The 21,916-nt window shown below is 37.6% G+C and overlaps 1 protein-coding gene across 1 annotated transcript in view; it reads left to right on the top strand.

Annotated features, from left to right (window-relative positions):
• The window catches only part of negr1 (neuronal growth regulator 1), a 108,384-nt gene extending 97,673 nt beyond the window's left edge, over nucleotides 1–10,711 (top strand). Inside the window, exon 7 of the mRNA XM_056750396.1 lies at nucleotides 4,974–10,711. Coding sequence (XP_056606374.1) covers nucleotides 4,974–5,074 — 101 coding nt within the window. The 3' untranslated portion in view covers nucleotides 5,075–10,711. The remainder of the gene's footprint in view (nucleotides 1–4,973) is intronic.
• Nucleotides 10,712–21,916: the final 11,205 nt, after the last annotated feature.

Here is a 21,916-nt window from a genome sequence, read left to right as displayed (position 1 = left end):
GTGAGGTATGAGAGGCTGTGCTATATCATACTGTATGTTGCTTTCATAAAAGGATCTGATTAAAGCTGGATAGTATAAAATATTAGATATTATTGTTATTATATATACATTTTGTTGAAATAGTAGGTTAAGGTTGCAAAGACGGCACCAATAGGAATTTTCCCTTTACTGCTTACTGGTTGGTTTTTATTTCCAGTTGGGACTAAACAAAATCACATTTTTAATAATTGTAAAGCCGAAGCAAAAATTTTGAAAGATATTGAGAAATCAAAGTCTGATACATTATGAATCACAAAACCCGTAATGGAGATAATTAATTTGTAAACCATTCTAGCGTTACGGATGTGGCATTTGGATTTAAAACTTGAAATACTTGCTGAGAATTTATTTATTACCATTTATGGCTGTCAAATGATTAATCGCATCCAGAATAAAAGTGTATGTTTACATTATTTAGGTCAATGTACTGTGCATATTCATTTTGTACTTATAAACACATACACATACATGTATATATATATTTAGGAAATATTTTGATGGATTTATTTTTATTAAACAATAATAATGTTTATTAATGTTTATATATTTTTTAATATATAGACAGATGGTGTGGAGATGGTGGTCTAGTGGGTTAAACCACTGAAATGGTAAATAAAAGGTTGCTGGTTCGATCCCAGCAGCCACCACCAGTGTATCCTTGAGCAAGACACTTTACTCCATGTTGCTCCAGGGGGATTGTCCCTGTAATACGTGCACTGTAAGTCGCTATGGATAAAAGCGTCTGCTAAATGTAAATGTAAATATATACAGGTATGTGTTTGTAAATACAAAATTAATAAGCACAGCACACAAACATAAATTATGTAAACAAACTTTTATTCTGGATGTGATTATTGGTAATTACAACCCTATGACAATGTATTTAATCATCTTTTACTGTTTATTTCACTAAACCTGTCGATAGAGTCAAGACATCACAAATCAGTCCATAAACATGTTTTCTATTTCAGATGAAGGAAACATACATCCGGTATGGATGTGACAAAAAGGTGCACGTTTTTAAGAGACAACATACTTGTTGGATTTCTGTACAGAACTGTAGGATTTCTGTAAATTCAGAATCAATACCCAACAAATGGAGAAGGGCTCTTTTTGTCATATGCCCATTTATTAAGAATACAATGTGACAATTCTGAAAGCGGAGCAATAAAATCATGTTTTAAAATAGAAAAGTTAATGACTTCACTTGGTTATTTTTATCACCAAATATTGATATCAGAGCTATCAGTATGGGGAAAACCATTGGTAAAAACCTACTTTAATGGTAAGGTTGACATTAGCATGGAATTGCCCTTATTAACTGAATTCACACTTCATCTAATAGGTAGTCACTTACACATGCTGCAAGAAAAATAGTGATTAGCTATTGGCAGGTCCAGATGGATTCTTGATTTAAATAGGAATTTAAATAGCTGAGCATACCACACACGTATCAGTAGCTCCAAAAAAAATTCACATAACCCACATTCTGCATGCATCTGTATTTCCTGCCATATAGCTGTATAGCTCCTGCTCCTGTATATGTTGTATCATTTAGCATCCAGGACTTTAACAACAACAAAATCTGGTTTATAGTACTACAATTATAATTAAAAAATGTAAATAGCCTATTTGTAGATGTAACGTAGTTGTTTTATCATAACGTGAGAGCATTACAAAGAGGCAGAGAGACGAACGGAGAGGCAAAATTCATTAAGCAGCTTAACGATGGGTCTTGTGCCAGTTAAAAAGGATGGTGGGTTTGAAAAAAGCTGCTGATTATAGTGTAACAGCCCTTCTTTTTTGTACCGCGCTGTTTTTCAACAACAACATTATGCCTAAAAAGACTTAAGCTGTTAACTAAATCATCCAAAACAAATACACAGCTCGAATTCGTTTTAATTGGAGGACACACAAACTTCTCTACCAACACCTTAAAGGGACAGTTAACCCAAAAATGAACATTTTGTCATTTCAAGCCTGTATGAGTTTATTTCGTCTACAAAACGCTTTAAAGAATGTTGGTAACCAAACAACGGCGGTACCCATTCACTTCTATTGTACTGACACAAAACGAATGCAAGTTAATGGGTACAGTGGTGGTTGCCGACATTCTTCAAAATATCTTCTTTTGTGTTCTTCAGAAGAAAGTCATACAGGTTAAATAAAATGTTTTTTTCCCCTCAACGTTCATTATGTAGAACTATTATACATGTACTCTTCACAATCACATGACGGGAAGACATTTGCATGCTTCACAGAGGTGAGCGCATAACCGTGATTTAGTCACTCGTGACCGATTAGTCCCTGATCCAAATGTAATGAGGAAATTGGTGTTTTTGCAGATATACGGTCTGAAAAGCATCAATCCGGCGATTGGATGGGCGCAGCCACCGCATAACTCTTCTTTCACTGTATTTCTACACAGACACAAGGCAGGCACTGTCTGGGTGGGGGGTTCGAGTTAATTAAAATGGCGAGTGCGCTAACAACCTGCATCGTCACAACAACAGACTGATTTAGACGCGGTGGGGTATTAAACAGGTCCCTAACTCACACAACGCAGCCAGGCAGGTAATATTGGTGCTCTCCTTAATTACTTTTAGAACCGGTAGATGGGACGTTTCTGGCGCTGCCCTGAATCATTGCGACTTTTACAGTAGCTTTTAGTCAAGCAGGGAGGCAGGTGGAAATGTACAATAACACAATCGCTAAAAGGATAAAGCGTTTCGTCCTTTTACCTTTCACCGGCCATATGGCGTTTGTTTGTTACATGACGAACGGCGCTTATAGCCTACTTAGATACTGCAGCAGGTGCCTATAGACCAAATGATCCTATTCCACTGGTAGCACTGTGCACACTCTGTGGCTCTGGCAGAGGGGCCAATGCAGGATGTGAGAGCTGTTTCCATGGTTACCGGCTCCACTCTCTTTGCCTAGCAAAAACTGTGTCATTATCCGGTGCTTTGGACGGAGGCAGAACGGAGCCGCAGTGCACAAGTCAGTTCGCCTGACCGTCTCGCGCACATCATTACAATTTGCATCATTTTCCATCTCGCCCCTATTTGGGATTTTTGGGCTTCCCATTACGGCTGGTGTGGTCGTGCCTGTAATGTTTTTCGGCATGAAATTTTTTTAAGCAACGGCAGTAATTTGGAGTCCTAAAAGCCGGAATGAAGGTGAAAATGGATGCACGGGTTTTTCATCTGAGCTATGAGGTCCAATTTTTGTCATTCAGAAGAGAACTTGTCACAGAGCAATTATTTGATCAACCACATATACAGAAACACAACTATTACTGACAGACAAGCTATTCGATGCCGTGACTCGCTCGTGTTGTCTGTTTGAGTGCAGGAAAACTCTGCCCACAAATAATGCCATACCTGAATGAGTCCATTAGATACTGTCATCACACAAATTCAGAAACAAGAAAAAAAGAGAAAATTCACTGGATAGAAAAGAAAGCCTGTTGTACTAGTCTAGAACAGTCGTGTGTGTATGCCTGCATGCATGTGGTAAATCCCACAGTGTTGAAAAAATGTTTTTGGCCCCCATGAGGATAAAAAAGTGTTGTTTATTTAAAAATGCAGAACGGTTTGTGTGAAACATTGAAACCCAATGTGTGTGTGTGTAGTTGTACATCTATCTTTATGAGGATCAGTTTGAGTTTTAGACCAGCAGAGTGAGGACTAAGAGTTCAGTTTCTGAGACCCCTTTACGTGACAGTTTGAGGGTCAAGAGCTGGTTTTAGGGTTTAGGTTATATTTAGGTTTAGGTTTAGGGTTAGGTTCAAAACTGTTAGGGTTAGGTTAAGTGGCTAGAGATTGCATTCCGTCAATGTATGTTCTCATAAAGATAGCTGTGCAAACATAGTAGAGTGCGTGCGTGTGTGCATCTCTTTAGTAGGCCAGAGTCTGTTATTAACAGAGCTGTGAAACATGCGCTCATGAAGATAAATGCCTGTACACTTTCACACCTGTTCTGAAGCGCCTCTCCCGAGCACTACACTCAAGATGTTTTACTTCAGGGACGGACCTGAGGCCACTGAAATCTGTGTTGGCTAAAATAATATGAACACAGTCAATGTCAGCACAGACTTATCACTGTTCACTGTTGCTCTTACTTACGGTTTGGGATTTAAACAAAACTTTGGCGGTTTTCATCACCGTTTGAGCTACGGATGTGAATGATACCTTAAAGCGATAATTCACCCAAAAATTAAAATTCTGTCATGTACTCAACCTTTTGTCACTTCAAACCTGTATGACTTGTTTGTTCTGCAGACCCAAAAAAGAAGATATTTAAAGAACGTCGGTAACCGAACAATGGCTCTACCCATTGACTTGCATTGGATTTTAACCCGTATAATAGAAGTGAAAAGGTACCACCATCGTTCGGAATGAAAGTCATAAAGGTTTGAAATGGCATGTGGATGAGTCAATGATGAGAGAACTATCATCGGACAAACTTGTAAACAATAGCAGAAGAAAAGTGCCAAATCGGCCATATCAATGACATAGAACCCCATAGCAACCACCCAAAAACCTCGCACCACTCCCAATTTGTAAAAAAATACACTGCAGTTCATACACCTTAATAAGTATTTTATGGCTCGGGGACAGCTTTTAAACATCAAATGCAAAATTCACAGCTTCCAGCATTTCGTATCAGGAATCCATCTAAAGCGATATGCAAACGCAAAGAAACGACAGCGAAAGCAATACTTCGGCATTGCTGAGATACGCCACCCTGACATTTAAAGCAGCTTTCACGGGGCGTCCGTTCGAAGGGTTCCGTTTCTAGAGAGTAAAGGCAGGCAGCGTGAGCTCGGTTCAGATGAAAGGGAGGAGGTACTGCTTGAGTGAAAGAATAACTTGCTGCCAAGAGAGACAGAATCTGGTAATCAGCGTGTGTCTCTGCTCTGTTGTTTACAGCACCCAACACCGCTCCGTATGGAAGTACAGGAGGCGCCGACGTCCTGCTGGCCTGCCGGTACCTGATCCTGGCTCTCTCTTCTCTCGTCAGCATCTACTAGCCCCGGGGACGGCCATACACAATGACTGTAAAGAACCCTTTGAGCATTTACAGATCCTTTGACATCGCAGATGGCTGGATCCAATTTGGTACAATTTGTCTGGAAAGCAGCGAGGGATTTTAAATCAGTATTATTTACGTTGGGATGGGAATTTGGGGTGTTTGTCATCATGTAAATATGTAGGGTTTGAGGGTTTTTGTTTGGTTTCCCTTCTTTTCTGTTGTGTTATTTGATTTCCCACTTTGTAAATCAGCACGCATTGTCTCCTTTCCAACGCTCTCAAATTAGCTAAAAGCGCGCTTCTGAAAAGCGAAGGTGTGTGAAGTTAGTGTCTTTGTTATTGGTAATGGAAAGACTCCTCTGTGAGCCACCTCGCTATCCATGCCGGTGCATCATTTACATACCTATAAAGGGGCAAATTGTTTAAATCACATGCTTATTTAAACTCGGCGAGTCAAGATTGGAGAAGGGGACTAGATAAACAAAAAGACGGATGATGGGTGAAGCGAACAATTGGAGAACAGTTGAATAGTATTGACAATGAAAAATGAATAATCATTTCGTGGACCAAAATTACAGCCATACTTCAGCAGTTCAGGCCTCTGTGCTGTAGCCCCTTTTTGAGCTTAAAGGAAATATGCAGACAAAAATCTCATAATCCTTTCTAGCTGTTTAAGAAATATGTTTTAGTTATGATCTCTTTGCTCAAGAGTTGATTTTGAGTTTTTTAATAGTTCGAAACTTTGGCCTATTTGTGTCTAATCCGAAAATAAAATTTAGACACATGCATTAGTTGAAATTTTATAACCCAACAAAGCCGAGTCTCTTTCCATTTTGCCCTGGGGATCTAAAAAGAGGGGAGAGGAAAAAATTCATTGAATATAGGGTTGCTTTTGATGTTAAATTAAATAAGACATCAAATAACAATAGCACATAAAAGACATTCTGCAGTCTGGCAGATCGCAAAATAAAATATTGGGCCAATCCAAAGTGGAAAGAGAAAGTAGGTCATATATTATGGTGTCTAATGAAACTTATCATTCAAGTCGTTATTTCCTTTTTTAAACCGATAAATATTTTTGTCTCCGTTGTTTACAGATTATGTTTATGGTTGTAATCGTTTCAACAGGATTTTTATAAACATATATTACCTGCTTTGCTTTCGTCAGTGTGAAATAGTTTCGAATAGGGAAGCTGAAAAAAGATTATGCACTTCCCTTTGTGGGGACGGTATGAGATTTCAAGCGTGGATCCAAACATGTGAATGAATATTATTTCAAAATAAGTATGCAGTATGGCATAGTTTACAATGTCGTCATTCATTTTAGATGCCACAACTGTTGTTGATTCTCGTCAAACAAGTAGAAGTCGGAAAAAAGAACCTTTTGTAATCAAATAATCTACTCGGAGGGTGTAAACCAGTCATACGGTATCATAGAAAATGAGTCACGTGTGTATATTCGAAGAGAGTAGAATTCATTTTATCTTATTGGTAGAGCCAGTGTCTAGATTTAGTTTAACCTCTACCCTAGTTCCCACACACTTGTTGTATACTACGATGTGCAGAAATTATAAATGTGCTGCATGTCAAATGACTATGTATGTTGAGGTGGCCACGTACCATAAATCGAGAATTTGAGAACAAAACCAGGCTGCTTTGACTTCATGAAATGTGTTCCACACTACTGAACATCACTGGGGTTGTGTGTTGAGCTACTGTTCCATGAAATGTTTTCTTTCAAAATCATCACAGAATCTTCTGCTCGGTGTGCAATATTTTGTATTTTTCCTCACGTTCATTTCCTTCGTTTATGTGCAACAAAATCATGACAAGCTTACATTCTTTCTGTCTATTACTTCCCGTCCTTTTTATAGTTTTCAATACCAGGGCAAAATTTATAACCAATGAAAACATATTAGAATCTTACTTGTATTGGAGATCATCTACACTTTCAACAATTACAATGATCTCACTGTATTATAAAGTAAGAAGCTTAGAATTCTTGTTTGAACTTTACAATGACTAATACTCAGAAGTGTTCATTTTTGTTAGATTTTACCTTATGGCTTGTGTCCCTGTGCTTATCGTAGACTTGAAAGCATCATATACCCAAAAGAGGATGTTAAATATTCATATATGATCAAACCAACGCCTGGCTCTCATAGACACACATTATTTTCAATGTTTACAACGAACCTCCATATTTGCAGATGAATGGCTTTGAGCGGTAAACACACTGCATATTCATTCGTATCCAGGCAAAATGCCATTCGAGTCCACTGTAGAAGCAAGTACTGTATAAAATGTGCCTTTAATAGTATTGATCAGATCTGTTGCCATTCCATGTCAAATGCCACATCTGAGCCTCATGCGTTGGCCATTCATAACTATTATATCAGACGTCACAGTATTTATATATAATTCTTTATTACTTCCTTTATTAATAGGCTATAAAAGGGTCCTTTTTTAACATCTGCCGATTTTACGTTCTGTAAAGATAAAAAGGTAGCACGTGCTCTTTTAATAAATATTGTGAATGAAACATCAACAAAGAGCTCATTAAACCATCATTAAAACTGCATAAGTGGATATCAAGATAAAAAGGGCAAAAAACGGAGGCAGGAGGCATTCATGCATGCATAATTCTCCTGAAAGTTACAGCCTTTCAAAAAGAGTCGGTAAATAACAGGCAAATGTGCTGCAAATTTCCTCTCTGAACATGTAATGACTTGATAATTACATTCCTGGACATGCATTAATATTCAAGGACCGTTTTTTTCCAAATGGCTGACGTCAGCTAATGGTTCGCGTTTCACGTGTGACTGAAACTCGCACACTCGCATCGATTCAGTCTCGAAATCGCGATGGGCTAATCCTATTTTTGACTGAGTTCAAATGACTGAGGCCCGAGGAGACCCCTTGGGTTCCATTTCAACACCTTTTCAAAGTTGATGTGAACACGGGTACGATTCAGCTCTGACAAGTAAGCTGCGAGTTAGCATTTCTGCTGTCTTTTGCGAATCCTAACGGCCGATGCGGTTGCCAGATGCACACAGATAAAAAAAAATCCCAAATAACAAACGTGTAAGATCCTTCATCTCGTAGCACAAGCGGAGCTCCTGGCAAGACAGAATGAGGGTGGTAGGCGGTATTCCAATGATTAAAAACCTGTCAGCTCCATCTCTGTCTTGGCCAGACTCTTTTGAAAGTCGGTTTGAGAGTGCTGTGTGTGCGGTCAGGGGAGGCGATTCTTCTGACCTGGCAGTTAATAAAATTCTTCCTGTGCCTTTGTCAGTTTCTGGAGGATGATTTTGTGGAGTGCTGGAGGGTGCTGCATTAACCAGCTGTGAGCGCTCTCTCACCCAACAGCGCTCTGGCAGGACTGACAGTAATCTACATAAACCTCTGTCCTTTTCACGACGTAATTGCGGTTTTGCTGTATTCTAATTGACTCCGCGGAGCACTGTAAAAAACAAAAACCTATAATCCCTCCTGAAGCCCCGTTTGCTTTACGGCTATTGTGTTAAACATTCACGATACGTGACGAATGAAGCGTGTGCGATGAATGTACATAGCCTGTAGAAACGTTCATCGGCTAAATATTTGTCCTGATAATAAAGTAGCTGCCAAAAATGAGTATGAGTGAATTCTAAAGGTTTTTTCCTCCATAGAGTGTTTGTCAACTCCCTCGTTCGTTATTTTCACTGAGCTGGAAAATAAGTTAGTACTGATGCGGTGGTTTTGATAACGCTGAGGTTCTAACAAAGATTTCTTTTGCTGAGCACTGTGTCAATCTGATGACTGAGGCTCATCAGCTGAAACGTTAATGTAAAAAGAAACAGGAAAGAGGGTTTTGCGGACACGCCAACAACACCAGTGTGTTACTCACTCCCTGTACTGTCTCATTAAATGTCGGTTGGCCTGGTAATTTGTTGTAAGCCGTTTTGAATGGCATTGGCTATTTGTGTTGCCATTTTTCATATCTTTAGCGGTTATTTTGTAAAGTGAAACCAGTGACACCAACAGTCTGCTATCGCCGGTAATTGAGCACAGGAGACACCCGTCTGAAAGGGGCGAATTTAGAATAGTTTTTACAAAAACATTCAGCAAGCTTTGGTTACTTTTGTATATACATGTTCGTTTAATTTTGGAACCTTCTTTTCGTTGGATTTGGTGACTAAGTAAAATGGACGTTGTAACCATATTGGGATGGCTGTATTTTTTATTTTCCTTCCTCTTATCATGAAGCTGAAACGTCTGTGATGAGAAATTTGAAATGGTCATCTTTACTTACATGTGTATGGAGATAATTTAGCCACCAGGGATATAGTTGTATATTTTAGGCTCTAGATCATTGGAATGACATATATGGCTTTAAGTGGCATTGATATATATTGATATTTGTCAAGAAAAAAAGAATCATATACTTAAATTACTTTAAAGCTTACATTGTGTATAGCACGTATGCAAGTTCATTTTCATAATGTTTGATGTAATTTTGTAGCAGTGGTTTGATACTAATAAAGTTGGAAGTTGGTGATGGAACTGTCAAATGTGGTTTACATGATCTTTGATTTGATATACCCGCAAGAGTAATATATACTTTATGGTATATTCCAGGGGTTTTCAAACTGGGGTCCGGGGACCCCCAGGGGCCCTCCTGGATGTTCTAAGGGGAAAATTTCTGGTGAACAAAATTACATTTTCATTTATAAATAAGTGTTTGTTTTATGCATAATTTCCAGAATTGTTTATATTAGTTTTTCATTGCAGTTCTCACTCACTGGGGTTAACTTAACTCACTTAAGGCAGTATTTTTTGTAAAGCACAAGATTTCTTGTAGAAGTTGCTGCAGTACAAATAGATTTGACTTGAAAATGTTTCTCCTCAGGTTTGAATATCCAATATTACCCTTACAATTTATCTAATCGAGTTTAAATTTTTTACATCAAAAAAATGTAAACATGAATGTGTATTTTACAAAGGGGTCCTCTCAAGATCTTTATCATACTTGGGGGTCCACGTCATTCTAAAGTTTGAAAACCCCTGTTATATTCAACCTTATCTCACAGACATTCGTAACTATTTTACAAAGTGGCTAATTCGTGTACATTTGTGTGATGTGAATTGTAGAACAACGAACGATAATCAGATTAAAGCAATGCTCCCCTAACCCCACCCCTTACATCGCTGGCATGAAAGCACAAAGTAGCCTACATTAATGTATAGATAAGATCATAGAAATCCATTTACGTAAACCACCTTGTAAAATAATTTAAATGTTGGTAATATCAAATGCTGTCTGAAGTTTCCTAGACATAAACAGACCCCTCACAGTTTCACATATTGCATTAACACCAGGATGATGGTTAAATGTGTACCATATCACATACTAGACACTATGTACTTACACTATGAATTCCATCAACTATTCCTGTGTATGTGTAAGACATTAGATATCATTGTTTCAAATGTAATACTAAATGTTTTTTTCCCAGACAAGGACAAATGACGTCAAAGCATAACAAAGAGAGTCAATGAAAATACATTTTTCAAATTGTACATTGTACTTTTTTGCATGACATGACGTCCGACGTCAGTCACTGCCACAATAAAGCATACATTTGATCTCCACAGCTGATTTTTGCTCAAAAATAGTTTGATACCCACTCCTCTTTTCTGCTACATAACCCACTGAGTGCATCAAGTTTGCAGCGTTTTTCAATGTGCACATACTACTCACTATTTATTCTACAAAATGCTATAGAATACCATTTGGGATACACCTATGCTAAAGCATTCATCATGCCAACACCATTTTTATCCTTCTGTCATGCTAACATCCCTCCTTTGGTTTCTCATCAGGAATGTAATGTACTGGGGGCCTGTTGAAGCTTAAACAGTTAATCCGTGTCTATTTGAATTTCCATGTCAGTGGTGCATAACCTTCTACACCGTGATCCAAGCAGTGCCTGATGGGAAACAGCTTTTTATGAGTGTGCGCTGGAAACAAGTTGACCTCCTGCTGCACTAAATGAAAAAAAAAAACTATTCCCAAACGTCCACGTGTCTTGATCTGTGTATGCATGTTCGCTTACAAGCTATTCATGTTTATAAAACACACTCCATATGAAAAAATTATTCTGTGATGAAATACAAATCTCTGTGTAAGCTCACACACAAACAGAATAATATCTGGAGTTTGCTGTGGCCTGATTTAGTACACTGAGCCTGACAGCCTCCTCCCACTTCCCCATGACAGATGTCCACACTGCAGCATATTTATTTTTCATTTGGAGATGAGACCAGGTCATTTTCAATGGCCCTTTTAAAGCCTCAGTTAATGGCCCGCATCATGGTGTTCCTTCAGCCTCAGGAAAATACTGGATTGAAAAAGGAATACGAATTTCCGTAGCGTACAGTACAGTGACAAGCCTTGCTGATAGATCAGGGATTGTGTGATGTATATAATTAATACAAGACTTGGTGTTTTTTTATTTGAATATGCAGTTATATCCTGGTATTCAGCATCTTTTTCTTTGGATTATTTTTAGTGATTTGCTCTTTTTAATAGTTTAATCATTTGCATTTGCAAAATAAACCTGCATATTATACACAGTGCGTTTTCTTCTGATTAGTTTATATGTGACCCTGGACAACAAAACCAGTCATAAGTAGCACAGGAACATTTTTAGTAATCGCCAAAAATACATTGTATGAGTAAAAATTACAGATTTTTCTTTTTGCCAAAAATCATTAGGATATTAAGAAAAGATCATGTTCCATGACAGAGCTTTTTAACTTTTTTAGTGAGTATATGGCCTGCTACAGTGCCTCAGATTAACTATTTCAAAGTCAATTTTCTCAATATTTTGCTTTTTTGCACTCTCAGATTCCAGCTTTGTAAACAGTTGTTCTTCCGCCAGATGGTCTTCTATACTAACAAACCATATATCTTATTTCATATATCTTATATAGCTTATTTCTTCAGCTTTCAGATGATGTAAAAATCTACCCTTAAGACTGGTTTTGTCATCCAGGGTTAGAAATATGAATAAGACGACTTGGGCATGGTTTAATTTTGTAGATCGTTGAAAATCGGACATTAGACAGTCCCACCCCCTTGAATGCAAAGAAGAAATGTCGTCTGACTTGATGGTGAGTGACTAACAATACAAAATAATGTGAATTAAAATAAGATCTGTCCTCTGCATGTTGAGGTTTTCCAATGTGTGTTCTTTTATTTATGTTCTTATATCTCCCCCTTTTTCGTGTCTGTGAGCACAACTTTTTCTTGTCACTCAGCATGTCTTTCAATAGAGGGTGTGCATTGACGTAACTTCCCCACGTTAACACGTCGAAGAACGCCTCCTTGATTGGTAAAACACTCAGCAAGAAGGCTGGGACTAAAGTAATCGGGACTAAATCACTAGAATTTAAAGCAGTTAGACAGCGCTTACGACTTACATAGGAAACAAGTGTACTTGTACACTTAAATATTGCCCAGAATTGCATTTCCTGATATTATTTTGCATGATTTCAAAACTGTGGGGAACTACACAAAGCAAACCTGTTCTACTCGAGCAAAACATGTTTAGGGGTTTAATAAACCGAATCTCACAAGATTAACATTGCTCATCTAAATGTTTACGAAGTTGACAATACGTTAATCTTTAAGTTTCTATGAAATTCACATCTGATATCAACCTGATATTAAAGGAAATTGAGCATTTCTTAGGAGGTAGCAGTTGTGCAATTTTTAAGGAGGTGGCTCACAACCTTAATTCACAGCCACAAAAGCAAGTTTTGCTAAAACACACAGGGGCATGTTTCAATAAGGAGGTTCAACCAACACTGAGTTAAAATTTGAACTCTGAATTGTTTAACACCGAGTGGCGAAACTTTGAGTTTTTGGTTTTGGAACAGCTGATTTGAGTAAGTTCTATCGACTCTGGGTAGACTTACCTTGAGTTAAGTGTTGCAACACAACTACAACAATGGATCAATGGAGCTCCGATATTACAATTCACCATGGCAATGGCACCAAAAATGCAACATGGCAGCAGAAAGCACTTGAGAGCGAGGAACACTTTCCGCTCTACATATGGTGGATTTACTAATGTGCTTTAATGTGTAAATGACTAATGTTTAAATAGATAAAAAAGAACAAATTAATCAGTAAATTACAAATGAAACAACAGAAATAAAGATATTTTGATATATCTAATTCACTGTAAAGAAAAATGGTACAGTTTTACTAAAAATGCACAGGGAAATGACAAAACTCCGCTCGGGTCCTTAATTCCTCTTAGGAAATCAAAGAACATCCCTATGAGTAAATGCAGCCTCTTCACATACAGGATCCTCTATGAAAGCACATATGACATTTTAGTCACTGAGATGGTCTCTGTATGATCAAAATGTGGGCCATTAATGACGGTGTTAATGAATGAATCAAGGAAGTACACCACTTGCGCTTTAAAAAGGGGAAGTTCCAAAGAAACTCTTGGTTTACCAAAGAAAACCTGAGTAAGTTATTATGGTTACTGATATGTCTATTAGAAACAGGCTTGATTTACCACACTTTCTCGGGTTTGACATACCTAACATTCTGTAATGGAAAACACAGAGTTTCCCTCATTTCAGGGTTAATATAGCCTACTCTGAGTTTTCAGTTAACCTCCATTCTGAAATGGGCACCTGGTTTTACGAGGTGGCAGAGCAACGATAAAGGTCCGCCCCTAAACCTAACGTTACAGGGGCAAAGTCAAATTATAACGAAACATAAAAATGAGCTTGTAGGAATTCGAACCAATGAGCCAACTCGTAAAATAGGTATGATCAGATTGGGTTAATATATATTTATACATATGAAAGGTAGTGCGTGTTAAAATACATTAGATTGAGAGTCGTGCTGGAGACACTAAAAAAAGGGGAAATTTGTGTGTATGAACAAAAATAAATAGATTACATTTCATGACAATGTTTGCAATTTTGGATGATGATAGGTTAAAGGACCAGTGTGTCAGTTTTTGGAGGTTCTTTTGACAGAAATGCAATATAATAAACATTACTATGTTTTTAGAGGTGTAGAAAGAGTGTCCTTACATAATTAGCTATTTCTATCTACGTACATTGCGAGTGTCTTGCATGTAATTCGCCATGTTGTGTAAGCCTTCGTATTGCTACGAAGGGAAGGGGTTGAGTGAGACGTTGCGATTGACCCTTCACAAAGCCTGCGCCTTCTTGATATGTCCGACATCAGCCAAAGCACTACCACTGCACTAAAGAATATTAATTGTGAAATAAAAGTTTCTGGAAAAAAATCACATGTAATTTCAGCCAAAAGCAAAAAGAAAGTCTGCAGTATGCATTTGAAGTATATATTCAGGATGTGAAAATTGACTCGGAATAAAAAAACAAATAAAGATCGAAGCTCTAAACTAACTTACTGTGCTTGCTGTAATGGCATAATGCCTGGATAGCACCATTGGTTTCTGACACATTTCGACGACGGGTGAAACTGTGATTATGACCATAAAGATCCGGTTTTACCTTCTGGAAGTGTTAATGATAAAAGGACTTTTTAAAACGCATAATACGCATCCTGAAACTCTTTGTTTTGATTGACGGCTCTGATGTATAAGACCAATGTTAAAATACATTAGAGCCTACCATCAATAAAGATTGTTGCCAAAATAATCTGGAATCTCATGAATTACTCACCCTCTAGTTGTTTCAAATCTGTACAAATTTAAGATAAGATATTTGGAGGAACGTAAGCAGCTTTGATTTCTGGGGGCACCCAGATATATAAATATTGTTTAGCTATAATATTTTGAACAATTTAGGAAAAAAACTCTTCTGGGGCATCTCATTGTCAATGGTGCCCCAGAAATCCCTTTTAATTCATGTTAAAATCTTTTTAATTGCAGACTTGGCAAAAAGCTGATTGTTAGATAAAACAAAAAAATTTGTTCAGAAAAAGATCAACACATAACAACCATATTGGAACCTTTAAAGGAAACAACACAGAGATCTTCATTAAGCCTCCGGAACTAGCAAAACCTTCAAGCAATAAAATGTTCCACTCGTCTACGCTGGTCTTTTGTGCAGGCCAGAAACCTCTCAGAGGCCTCTTAACATATAAACTATAAACCATCCCCCCAAAAAACTTCTCCCGGGTAGCGCAATTTCCTCATTTCGAGTGTTGTGGAGTCTCATGGTGGTCTTATCTACAGCTGTCCGCCACTGGAGGTTCTTACAGGGATGTGATTTCTGCTGAGTACTAATAAGATAGAAATGGTGCGGGCTAGCTTCTCGTCGATCTCCTCCGTGTGCAGATGGAGAGGAGAGAGTGGCAGGAGAACACCTGCAAGCGGATTAATGAGGGAGAGACAGCCATCCTAGCTGCCCATCCTACTCGCGCTAATTATTCCTGCTGGTCATTAGCGCTAACCGCAACCTTCCTTCAAATACCGAGCGTCTTATGCGAGCCGGGTAGTGGAACTTGCGTTCGGGTTGAAAGCACAGAAACTCTTCCCCGATTTACATCCCGGCTGAAAAGATAAGGGCAGGGGTATGCCTGGTTGCTCTCAATTTAGAAGGGGATTTTTTAAATTTGTATGAAACACGGCTATTTCCGTGTGGGCGTGTGTTTGCAATGATTTAAATAGATCTCTTAACTCCCTACCCCACCACATACATCCATTCTGTCTTTCTCTATATGTCTAGCTCATGAGACAAGCCCCACAAGAAGAAGCAGAGGCATGCGAGGGAGAGACGGAATCAGCGAGAGCGGGAGCCGTCACACAGTGTGTGAGCTAAAATCATGTTAGTGTGTCATTATCCCACCTCTGCTCTCTTCCAAGCAATCATATTTGGAGAACATCTTTCAGGAGCTCTCAGTGCCACAAAAACTGGTAAGCATGGCTAATGGAAATTTAATCAGTGACAAGAGTGAAGAATCACTCATAATGCATGTCAAACCCAACGCCGCCCAATAAGAACTAAAGGAGAGATGCAAACAGTTGAGGAAGGTTCATGGCTCAGGAGATTTAGCTACTGGAGTTCTCATTTGTGGTTCGTTTAAGTATCAACAGATGTTTCTCCTAAAATTGCTTTGGAAAAATAAAATTGGACAATCGTTTAAATACATCAAGTGTGGATTGGAATTACTGTATGTTGTATATTGTTTCTGTCCTTTTGTTTTTAGTCACCTTTTATGTTCGTCACTACTGTAAAAAAACTGAATTTTACTGTTATTTTTGTATAGATGTATTTTGTCTTATTAAAAGACATTTTTGAAATACAGTCAAAGAAAGTCAAAATCACAGAAACACCTGATAATCTCCTAGAAAAACAGGAAAACTATTTAATTTACAGAGAAAACTGTTAATTTTGCAGTATATTTATAGTGCACCAGTTGTCTAATTTTTTAAAGAGATTTTTTGACAGTTTATTTTTAAAATACTGTCAAAAACTGTCAAATTACAGAAAAAGACTGCAGGATTACAAGAAAAACAGGGAAAACCGTGTCATTTTCAAGGAAAACTTTTATTTAACAGAATATTTCTGTACCCCAGCTGCCCCTTTTACTGGATTGTTTTAACAGTGTGCGTTTTGCAAATATTTAACCATTAAAAATCATTTAAAAAGTGCTTGTCGACTTTGACAATACAGTAATCATTTCAAAATACAGTGTTTTTCCATTCTCTGAAAAAAAAAAAACGAAACTGGACACATGAGGTTTTAGAAGGACAGCTACATCATGTCAAATAATCTGAATTTGAATACATTTGATAATAATTTTTTTAATTCATACTAAATACTCAATAATATTAAAGGAAAAGTTCACCCAAAAATTCTGTCATAAATGACTCAACCTTAAATTTTTCCAATCTGTATAAATTTCTTTGGTTGAACACAATGAAAAATATATATTTGGTAGAATGTTAGCAACTGAGATTTCTGGGACACGTTTGACTGCGGTAAAATGTTACTAACATTCTTCCAAAATATTTTTCTTTGTGTTCAACCAAACAAAGAAATTCATACAGGTTTGGAACACTTGAGGCCGAGACATTCATGAAAGAAGTTTCATTTTGGGGTGAACTGTCCCTTTAAGTTTTAAAGACAGATTTGGCAAAGCTGAACTCAGTTTGTGACATTTTTGAGATCTCCATTAGATCTGAAACCCCATTTTGTGAGATATCTTGGTCTTTTTCTCAGGAAAATCGCAAAACACTTCCATTTTCCCTGCTTTTAATCACATTTATGTTTCACAGAAATAATTGAGATATTATAGTAATATCATCTTTGATTTTTCTTTTGGGAGGTTTCACCCACAGACAAAGTTATTTTCCTGCCCATTTCGTGCTTCATGCAGTTTGTTTATATCATGGGTTATGAATATTTGTTTTTCCTCCGCCAAACCAGAAGTATGCAAATCTATGTTGTATGTTTTCCCTTGAAGTAATGAGAGCCAATCTAATTATAACGTAGAGATATCAAGCAGTTCTTTCCAGTGTTCTCTGTTTGTTTGGCTTGTTGGTTTTCATTTCATACATTTTCTCAAGGCAGCACCTTGTAAGTTCAAACCAATAAATGAGTTGCAAAAGTTGGGGTTAAATTGAATACACATGACAAACCCTACACAAATCCCTCTTATCCAATTTCAACTTCCCCACTGGTGAACAGAGCGCTATCTTGTTCCACCAAAGAATTGCCACGAGCAAGACTTTGTACAAAAACGTAATCTACAAAGGAGCAAAACTGCGATGCTCCACCAGCACACCACGCAGCCTCTGTGTTTAACCGTACCCATGAAACGGGTTTCTTAAGGCTAGAATCACGGTTCTAGACGAGTTTCAAGTCAAGGATGTTAAGGGTTGCTTCAACCCCGTACATCATTTAACCCTCACAGTCAGAGTTTGCATTTTATATTGGAAAAAATGCAAATTATTGTGGGGTTTGCATCAAACAATGTGAAACATGTAGAGAGAATACTGTGCTGTAGAGAGAATACTGTTCCTGGTTCCCAGCTGAGGAAATCGTTCTGAAAAATGTCGACACATTAACACATCAAGAATGGCAACATCATGGGGACTAGTTAAAGAAAAGCCAACATACGCCTATTGTATTAACTAGGATATGTGGGTTTTCAAAACTCCTTTGTAATTCTAACGTTATAAAGCTAAGTCAACCAAACGTAGCGCAGACCTTCAGCCTTTTTTGACTTGTGCTGCTTTTTTAATTGAAACGTTTCATGTATGAGTGATTAAATATTTAAAAGAATTTTAATGAACTCAAAATGTATAAAAATACAACCCTGTCTTTCTGTATGTCTACATGCCTCTACGTCATAAAAGCTACATTATTACCTTACATTTATAGCCTTTTATTTAAAGCTCCAGTCAAATCAACATTTAAAGTTTCTCTTGACAATCTAGTTGTCAAAATAAGCTTACAGAGACTCAGCGCTCACATATAATGCATTAGGTCTGACTAAACTAGATCTTTATTATTATTATTAGATGCACAGCTCTTAGGCTTGGCAGCAGGTGAAGACAGAGCATCAAAATATACTTTATAAGTGCTGACTGTGGTGCTGTACATTATCACACATCATCTGAAGCTTCAGGGAATGTGTGAAACACACAGAATGGTAGCTCTCCTCCAGAATGCTCAGTGCAGAGGAGGATGCCCATTTTGGATGAGATCCAGGATCCAGGTGCATCTTCTGACGCTGGTGTGGCTTTTCCAAACAAAGCTAGGTTTGTGTGAGTTTGTGTTTATTTATTGGACATATGGGGGACTGTATGCTGGTTATCTACAGTTCAGGAAATTATGATATTGTTGGTGGCAGTCCACATATGGATTCCCACACAGAGGTCAGTAGTCAACAAACAGTGCACAGTAGGTGAATCATAATGCATTATTGGCAGTCTGTTAATCGCATGGCCATATTTGGTTATTGGGGTGAGAAACATGATGAGGAAATGATATTTAAATGTATTTGAATGTAAAGCCAGCTCATTCACAGCGCAAACAAAATGTTGTTTTAACTCATGATAGGGTAAAAAATTAATATATAGAAAATGTCAATGTTTGACTCAACCATTGAAACTACCAGCATTTTTTTGAGTGCTATATATGAGATCGTTTGATTATCTCAATTATGTCTCGTAGACAACATGTTTAACAAAACAGAAAACTTTTGCTTAATTCACATACATCTTAGAGTGTTTTTGATAAAAAGACCCAGAAATCGCACGTTTTCAACACTGTAACAGAAGAAATCTCCTCAATGTCACAAATTGTGCTCAGATTTGCATAGATCAAACAAATCAAACATTTATTTAAAAATAGATAATTGTAACATTATTAATATTATACTAATGTATTATAGCTGTTTCATTTGCATCTCTTTATTTTTCTCTTTAGCCAGTTTTGCGAGACACTTTGGAAACACTTTACAATAACGTTGTATTTTTTTACTAATACATTTTAAATGTGAAAATGTTATCCGTGAACACAAATGAAATTGTTGCACAATGAACTAACATAATACAAAAGAGAACTCAGATGTCCATCAGTCGTCCATAAAATCTCCTGAGCTACGAAAGAGCGACCTCTGAGTAAAATGTTACTCTAGGACATTGCAAGTAACTGCCCCATTCATTCCTACTGTACTGTATCTCTATTTCTAATAGGATTAGTCACCAGCTCCCCCTCAACCTTACATCTTATACTGCTGCTATGTTCAAAGGAAAACAGAAATGCATCAATCCCTGCACAAACATTACAGCAGACTCCTGTGGTTCAACAAAATACAGTAATGTCACTTTTATGTGATTCTCTAGCCTACAATACGATTCCTAACTTAGTCTACTATTTCTTTAGGTGAAAACAGACTTTGTTGGTGTATGATGTTACTCTGGTTAAAGATATGTGGCGCGTGTACTTTGCCCCAATGACTTTCTATACATCACAGAATGCATTAAGCTATTGATATTGATCATCATGGGGTATTTAATAGAAACCCTGCACTGTAAATATACCACATTAAATAACCAGGAAGCACAAAGACAATGAATTCAGCATGTGAAAGATAACTTAAAGACAGCTTTGTAATTTTACTGAAGTTCATACTGAAGTATAGTGCTGAAGTATGTGACATTTGCAAACCTATGCAAAAAAGCAACACATTTTTTATCTGCCCAAAATCTCTCAAGTGGAAAAGCCATGCCAGAACACGGGACATTTTTGCTGATCTCTGAAACTCTTTCCCACACAGGCACACTTTTTACAATTACAGTGAGACCGAAGTCTTGATTTTATATTGTGACTTTCCTCACAGCTGATGCGTACAACTTAGTCTGTGAATCTGTATCCTTTGAGATACTGAAAATGGGGTGAGGCTCAACTAAACTCAGGTGTCCACTTTCAGTAAACTGCTTCATGATACAGGCCTCTGGGAGGCCAAAAAGCATTTTCATCACGTCACAACAATGCCGTTACACGTTTGAAAGTTCGAGAGAGTTTCGCCCTGCACTCAAACTAAAGTGAGTCTCTATTTTGGCTTGATTATGTCTCTTCTCCTGATATATGCGAAATCTTCTCATGTAATAACCGTATGGCCATTGAGCAGGGATGCCCTCCACATTAGAAGTAATTCACACTTAAACCTTAGTCAAGCACCATCAGCAAGTAAAATCCTGGATTGCCTGTGAAAAATATCACAGTCATGACAACCGAGCGAAATGTTGCCGCAAAAACAGTAAGTGCATTCATGATTATTCTAAGCAAGTGCAAGGCTTGCAGGTTTGATGAATATTTTCTAAAAATGCCAGTGTTTGGCATGCCAAAGATCCAAGTTTGTTCTCACTGTTTACAGTAAAAATGGCACAGTATGAAACAAGATATTAATTTAATGTAACTAAGGGATTGTTAACTGGTTCATTGAATCTAATGTTATCAAATGTATACCATTTGGTTCTGGTATCCCTAAACTAAAACATTTGACATTGTGACTTAGATTTACTCATTTAAAAGATGGCACCATGATATATGTCTGTTTGCCTGTATGTAATGATGTATGTGATGTGGTACTGTACGATATTTGATGCGATATTACATGAGATGTGATGTGCCCTGACGTCATAGGCTATATGACGTGATATATGATACGTGACTTATGATATGATATGTGACATGACACTTGACAGAACATGAAATATTTGATATGACATGGTATGATATATGACATGATATATGACGTGAGATCATGTTTTATCACATATGACATTACCTTCTTAGTATATCATGTCAATAGAGGAAGATGATTTTGGTCCTAGATGGGGAACTTAACCTATCCATCACTTATCCATCGATAACTGGCCCATGCAAACCAGCCAATCCCTGACTTGTCTTTCATATCACAAAAACGCATATTGCAGATAATGACATGTTGGATGCAATACTCTGCTGTTAACAAGGGAGATAAAGTGTCCAACATTAAGTATCTCCATCTGGAATCAAATGCTCTTTTCAGCAGAAGCTGTTGCTGTTATTTACCAGGTATAGTTGTTTCAGGTTGTATCTACACTGTCATTAACACTAATGGAGCTGTCACACTGACTGCAAAAGTGGCCCCAGAGTCAGTAGGCTATTCAAAGCATGTCTCTGAGGTCTGTCTGAGTCTTATTGTCTATTTGGTTCCTGACTTAAAATTACTTACAGAATCCCTATCGGGATATGTGTGTGTTTACAGTATCTGTGGTGTCACAGTGGTGTCAGTGATACAGATGCTCTTCCTGCCAGAAGTATTTCAGCTTGGG

This window comes from Triplophysa dalaica, chromosome 6 (genome assembly GCF_015846415.1).
Source record: "Triplophysa dalaica isolate WHDGS20190420 chromosome 6, ASM1584641v1, whole genome shotgun sequence".
Classification (NCBI taxonomy): domain Eukaryota; kingdom Metazoa; phylum Chordata; class Actinopteri; order Cypriniformes; family Nemacheilidae; genus Triplophysa; species Triplophysa dalaica.
This window is presented reverse-complemented; position numbering and strand designations above follow the sequence as displayed.